This window comes from Mycothermus thermophilus, assembly GCF_041956435.1.
Source record: "Mycothermus thermophilus strain CBS 625.91 unplaced genomic scaffold VTJ04scaffold_6, whole genome shotgun sequence".
In the NCBI taxonomy this organism is placed as follows: Eukaryota; Fungi; Ascomycota; class Sordariomycetes; order Sordariales; family Chaetomiaceae; genus Mycothermus; species Mycothermus thermophilus.
In genome coordinates this window covers 2,599,055-2,606,137 of record NW_027191432.1, presented here as the reverse complement: position 1 = coordinate 2,606,137, position 7,083 = coordinate 2,599,055, and the positions used below count along the sequence as shown (strand labels likewise).

General features: G+C 50.4%; 1 protein-coding gene across 1 annotated transcript; it reads left to right on the top strand.

Annotated features, from left to right (window-relative positions):
• Positions 1 to 2,719: 2,719 nt before the first annotated feature.
• On the top strand, positions 2,720 to 3,053 carry VTJ04DRAFT_9346 (uncharacterized protein; the record flags this gene model as incomplete). Its single annotated transcript, XM_069367883.1, has 2 exons — positions 2,720 to 2,727; positions 2,804 to 3,053. 2 exons carry the CDS (start codon positions 2,720 to 2,722, stop codon positions 3,051 to 3,053), a joined length of 258 nt encoding a protein of 85 aa, XP_069216167.1.
• Between the last annotated feature and the right edge of the window lie 4,030 nt (positions 3,054 to 7,083).

Below are 7,083 nucleotides of genomic sequence, written 5' to 3'. Positions count from 1 at the left end.
ACTTACGACCTGCTAAGGTTTCCAGCTTTGATGGGACCGCCGTCATTACCAGTCCCTAGACTAGCAGTGATCACCATCAGCCCTGCGAATCACCGCCCCGGCGCGTTTCACGATGTTAAACACGTGAACAAATTCTGCAACCCAAGCCTCTCATCGGTCGCACGAGCTCAGCCGTGGGCACAGATACCTATCGGCCTCTCCAACAACTTTCATGACGGGGGCGGGAGGCTCTGAGATCAATGAGGGAGTCCTGTATTGTTTTGAACTTCTCAGACCGGATACCTTCCGGCCGGCATTGGGAACTCCAGGTTCTGGGAGTAAGGGTTGCAAGCGATAGGTATCAAGAACAGTTATCTGATTATGCTGTCATCATACTGAGTATTCGGACACACCGATCGGGCTTGTCAGAGTTTTGGAAAGTCTTCGTCACACATTTAATCCGCAAAGTTGGCCCAGTCCAGATATCCAACCTGATGATGAGACATGGAAAGGTGGCGTTGGAAGAAAGATGGAGGGGACATGGTAGGGGTAAGACTGAACAGTCACTCATGCGCTCAAAAAAGCGATATGCATCTGCATCTTCGGTGCTACTTACGCGTCCTTGGTTTCTTGTCAGGGACCAGCTCAGCCTTTCGGATATCTGCCAATCCTCAACATGGGAACTTGTGTTGGTCCTGATCCTGGCCCGATATCTTCCATCTGTCGCGAAATGCCATACATAGGTATGTATGTATTACAAAATTGGTTAGCGCGTCTAACTCTTAGCTTGAGGTTGAATGATGAAAGCTGGTGGTGTCGAGGGAAGTTATGTCGCCAGACCCGATCAGATGGGCCCATGTCAGCCACTGGCTCAATCGCCAGCCCGCCCCCTTGCAGGACCACAGCATCGTTGACCAAGTTGCGCTAAACTATCGTCCGCCGAAGATTTGCAGGGTCAACTGATCATCGCTCTCACAGTAGATACACTAGGCAAGACCTAAGGTAAGCTAACTGTACTGGCTCGATCGTTGGGCGGATGCTGTTTCGAGTTGGAGCCACAAACAACTTCTACCGGTCTTTGCCAGAACCATCCCCACGACGATGGATGACGCAAAAGCTTGATGCATAAGTTATCGAGAACTATCCAGTCCTCTGGAACGGCGTTGTTATGTTATTCGACCTCCGACTGAGACTCGTTTCAAGGCAAATTTTATGTGTTTTGAAGGAGCCTTGCATTCATGAACCCATGGTTCAACGCTTTGGCTCAGCTCGTATAATAATAATAATAATAATACCTACTGTGTAGGTCGACATCCCGCCGACAATCTATGTACAGCACGGCAATGGAATTGTTGCACTGCGTGGATTGCGGGTGCCGGGATTTGTCTGATCTTCAGGCTGTAGGTTACTTTCCCCTTCCAGGTCCTTGGGACACCACCCGGCTCGTGCGGCAAGACAGGTTCCAGAAGCAAAACGAAGCCTGGTCATCCTCCGGAGTTTCACATAACCGCTTGCCGGGCCATAACCAAAAAGAACTGTGGCTGCATGTGCCACGTCGTCCACCTGTCATCGAACCACCAATCATCAAGCCCAGACGGAAGATGGATCGAGTCAACTTCGGCGTGTAGAAGCCTTCTGGGCGTGGGGTCGCAGACAGCCTATCTGCAGGTACCCCGACCGGGGGACGCAATGAAATGAATGGGTTCCTGAGATGAGACTCATTAAGTAGTGGACGACAGAATCATGATATTTTGTATGCAGCATCATTGTCGAGGTGATCTCACAATGGTATGTTCACCGATGTCGGAAAGGGACGGATAACGATGAGTGGGAATTCAAACACAGGGTGCGAGGATGGCAAAAATTGTAATGGCTTTGTTGAAACCACGCTATCCGGCGACTTACGCATGCCTTGCGAGTGACAGTTTAGAGGCAAGGGGTGGACTATTAAATGTGGATGCGTTCGGGTTGAACTTCATAACCAGAGGTTGACGTGTGAGCTATGCCCAGAAGGATATCCTTGATTGTTGCTGGGATATCAGCTTGGGTAGGTTGGAACCTGTACATACTTACAGATCCATCCCAGTCCCCCCCGGGGGGGGGGGGGGGGCCACGGAGGGTGCCCGTATGCGAAGACACCAGGGCGATTGTCCTTTTCCTCCCGAAAGACACCCCCCACACCTCTCACCCCTCTCCGTGCTGTCAAACTCCCCTGGTTAGTTGACGTTTGGGAGGGCTGATCCCTTCCCCATGTGCAGCGCCGAATATCTACACTGCCGTGTCATTACTGGTAGCCCTGGCTAGGAAGCTTCGGGTCCGGTCAAGGCAGGGGGGGGGGCACCTGAAAATGGCGAAACTCTGGCAGTTCTGTCATAGCATTCCTAGCAAGAGCCTCACCATGGCAGATGTATAAGTTCTCTTACCCTCCCTCTTCTTCTTTCCGCATCTTCCACACCATTCATCGGTCCATCCTATCGATCGGTACATCCCATCCATCCCACCCACCATCTTCTGCTCGGATTTTAACAACGCCTGAACTCATTCGTTTGTTGTCGTTGAAAGCTTATATATCGTCCCCATTACCTCAGTCTTTTGGCCTCTCATCGCGTTCGTTTCCGCTTTGGACTTCATCCGTTGACCGGCCCTTCGTTGAAGCTGTCCTTTGGGACATTCTGTCCAAGAGAGGAATCACCCATCCTCTGAAACCTTCTTTTAATACCCATCAAGCCCCTTCAACACAATGTCCAGGTTGGTCATCCCTCCCTCACGTTACGTTACTATTATTTTCTGTCAAACATGCCAAATAAAATCTAACACCGGGCAGATCTCACGCGTCTGCTACTGGTAGCAACAACAGCGAGGCTGCTGGGCAGCCAAGGGAGCCGTCGGAAGGGTTACGGAGATTCGTCAACCAGCCCTCCACTGAGGACAGCGTCGTTTATGGACGAGCTCTTGACCAGCCGGAGGAGGGCAACCTCGACAGCCGCGCCACATTTTATGAGGATCGGGCCCAGAAAGCTATTACTGAGCTCTCCGCTCAGTTGGGCGAGAATAGTAACGATACACAAGCCTGACTCAAAGCCCACGTTCAAAGCCTCGGCTGCTCCAACCACACCCTGACACCGCTTTGCTCAACCCATGCCCAACCGAAAGATGGGGTGCCTTCCCACCACATGGCTCACAACCTCACATCCACACACACTCACACATACATATCCACACAATGGTGCAACACGGACTACGACGCGCCGGGAGTTTTCGCATCAAACGGATTAGCTCAGACATGGAGCGTTGCTGGCCACCATCACCTACCCCGAACATCATAAACATCTCTTCATTGAATGAAACTGGCATCGCGCTGTTGGGGACGATGGTCACAACACCAAACCGTTTTCCCAACAAACCGAACTCCCCATTCGTCCAAGGCAACCAGCGTAAATCATCAGCAATCCCTCCATCACCAAACGATCTCACCTCTTTGGGGCTCACTTCCTGATTGGGTTGCGACCGGATGGGGAGTCCCAGCTCCATTGGCTATTCCTCCCGAACCAAGTGCCCTTTCGGTTTGTGAGGCTGGGGGCCGATCTTCGATGGATCCGGGGCGGGCCCTCACAGCTTGGGCTCCACGCTCGGCTGGTGGAGCTCCATGCCTTCCCTTTTGGGCACTCTGATGAGCTAAGCACGCACGGGCCATATCCGATGGCATGATACAAGACGTCACCCCGCGCGTCCATCATATCTTCAGCCTTCTCCCATGGGTTCTCTCTTTGTCTCTAGAGTACTTTTTCTGTTAGTACTCTCTTACGGCGTCGTTGCGAATTTCCAGTGCATCGAGATTATATCATGAATGTGCTGAGTTGGGGGCAATACCTTACGCGGACTTGAACCATGTTTCACTTTTGGACACATGATATCGCTGTAGAAATAACCTACCTATGTACTGTATAATTAGAGACGGAGCTCTCACCTCACATCCATTAATTTACCCTTTTTACTGAATGAGTACCTTTGCACGAAGGGCAACTACATGAGGGTTGGTGCCAATGGTCCAGGGATTTCTCCGTCAGGGGCAAAACACGAGGCACACATAGAGCGACAAACACCAATCACGCTGACTCTTTCCAGAAATAAGACGCTCATAGAAGAAGCTGCTCATTAGGCGCAAGAAAACCAGGGCAAGGGGTTGCGTCATCTGTCGAGCCGCTGAAGGCGGAAGCATGTGCACAATCATACCTTCCATATAACGTGCAGAGAATAATCCCCTAGGAGGTTCGCAGTCCTTTGAGTCCTACCAGCAATCCCTTCTAGGACGTTGCTGAGGGCAAGATGCAATTAACGTTGCCTGCCGCAAGTCTGGCAATGGCCTTCGCTTTCCCGATTCCGAACACGAGAAGAGCACAAGAAAAAGAATCTCTCTGTCCCTGTGGCAAATGGGAGGCCCGACACCGAGGAGCCGCCAACCGTAACAGGCTAGGGGTGATTTCAACGAAAGAATAAGTGTGCCTAGAGACACCTGATGTTGAGGCCAGGGTTGTTGCCTGAGCCAGCTGCAGGGGTGCCTTAGATGCCTGGATTCTCAGGCAACAAGGCTGGAGGTCTCAGATTTACGCGCGGCACCACTCGCCCATGCTTCCTTTTCTCACAACTGCCTCCATGAAATCATTAGATCTCAACTCTCACGTCAGGAAGTAAGGAATCAATATCACACCAACCCGAACCCCTGAAAGTACACTATTGAAACCCAACCATTCTGGCACACCAATCGTGCATGCCAACGTGTACAAGCTAGGCGAAGATATTTTTTTTTAATAAAAAAAAGATCCGTTGGTGTTCTTATCGGTCTGTGACGATGACGATGACGTGCCCACACAGATGACATCATACAACCAACCAAGCCTCGGAGGCCTTCGGACCTTTTCTGCTATCGGGCAAGATAGCCTAGTAAGAGTGCCGAGGTTGTTTTAGCTTTTCCTGGCTGTTAAGGCCCCAAAATCTGCCGGAAGGCCAAGAGTATGTTGGCGGTGTCAAGGCTATGCATGGGTGGTGCGGTTGTTTTTGTGCGGTTCGATAGGCGGAATTGTTCCGAGGCTTCCTAACATAGCTTTTTCTCAGGAGACTTCGGTGAACGCCAACTTTCCTTTGTCATTTTTGAAACTTCGGATGCACGAGGAAGCTCGATCACAGGCGCAAGCTTCAAGCCAACACCTGTCGCAGGGTTTTTGCCTTGTCCTCGCCATGATCACATGTCCCAAGTACTTGGTAATAGTAAACTAGTTTTTTATACCTGCTTGGTAAAACTTAGCTGAGAGGGACATATGAAACATCGTCACTTGAATACCAAGCTCATAGCTCTGACCCCGAACGTTGACGACTTTGCTGGTTTAGGACAGTGGAGTGACGATACTCGAAATCCAAGACTTGGAAGCAGTGGAAGGACTGATCAAGCTTACCCCTACGACCTTCGGGTCATTGCCTGCCAACCCTTGTTCAAGTTCCCCATGAATCTTGAACATACCTCTGGTTCTGTCTGCCTTAATAAGGTCAGCTTTAGGCCATGTTCATAGTGGCAGGGAACGCGCCAACTACGATTTTGTACTTCATGTTGTGGTTTTGTAAGCGTCCCCAAAGCACCGCATTCGGTGAGGCTCTGGGTTGATTGGTTCATGCTGCAATGCACTAGGCATTTGAACGCGGAGAACGCTGGAATGTGCCGAAGAAGGCAAGGGGCGGCGGCCGAATGTCGATGTGTCGATGTCACCCCTCCGCCATGATGAAATATCTCCTGGCTGATTGCTAGGCTGATCTGATCAAAACTGAGATAACTCCCGCCCGGATGTGATAGTGTGTAGTGCCGAGTCCAATTAGGATACATAGGCGAAATATCTACTTACAAGTCATACTACCCACAAGGTAGGTGACGCAATATATACATCTGCAGCTCAGTATAGGTAGCCTATGAAATTTGGCCCGTAAATTTAGCTCATGAAATGCCGGCGCCCCTCCATTCCGCCTTATGCGAGCTCTTGGCTGGTTTGTGGGTAGCACGTCGCTGGTACTCGCCTTCCGAAGATCGATGATTGAAGCATCGATGTGTTGGTTCTAGAAAAGGCCCCGGGAAACATCCTCCGGAGGCTGTTGCATTAGCGTTCTCCACCTGCTCAGCGGAAGACGCAACCCCACAGAATCGCACCGTTCCCATACCATGACAACCAAACAAGCTTCGTTCTGTGGCGCATCAAGCGATGTATTTCAACCCGTCACTCACATGATAAATGTGACACGCCAGAGGCGTTATATCAGGTGCACTGATTATGGCAGCACCAACGCATTCGTTTTTTGCTGTCTCAATAGACAATTGCTGTTGATGCTTGCCTATTGAGGTAGGCTCTTGGAGTTCTTGACATGGCATTCAAAACACGACTTGAGTCTAGGATATACAAATCTCAATACCCTGAAGGACGACACTGGATTAAACAATAAATTACGCACTCTATGTAGCTTCTCCGTATATACACCCCGTCCTGAACGACCCGCTTTTGGAAAGTCCAGAAGTATAGAGGTTTTGAAGGACTAGAATGTATGTAACATCTGGAGTAAACTTCCGAATCCCTTTTTGGACTTTGAGCCCCTTTGACATTCCTACGTGGGGGCGCGATCTCACTGCTTCAACTCTGGGTGTCAGAAAGGCTGCCCCGTGAATCGGACCAAGTGGAAGACGTCCGTTGAACATGCCACATCACGCCGAGTCTGAAACAGCAAGAACAGGTAATGTAGAGTGTTACATGTTGACATCTGGGGTGAAATGAGAGTTGCGTGTCATGGTGTAATGATCTTCTGGATTAAGAACACACACACACACACACACACCGCATGATGATCTCGCTGCCAACGAAGGAGACGCGAGATACGAGATTGTGCGTCAGCCGGAATTGCGGGCCGACATCCCGGTATTCCAATTGCTGTAAGTATTGGTTCTGCTCAGATACTGTCCACCTTGAAGTAGAATAGCCTGTTTCGAAATGCTTGTCATGTCTGTATTTCCAAGTATGGGTGTTTCACGGACCCAAAGGTCAGCCTGTTGGCCTCGGTGCTACCACGGATCTT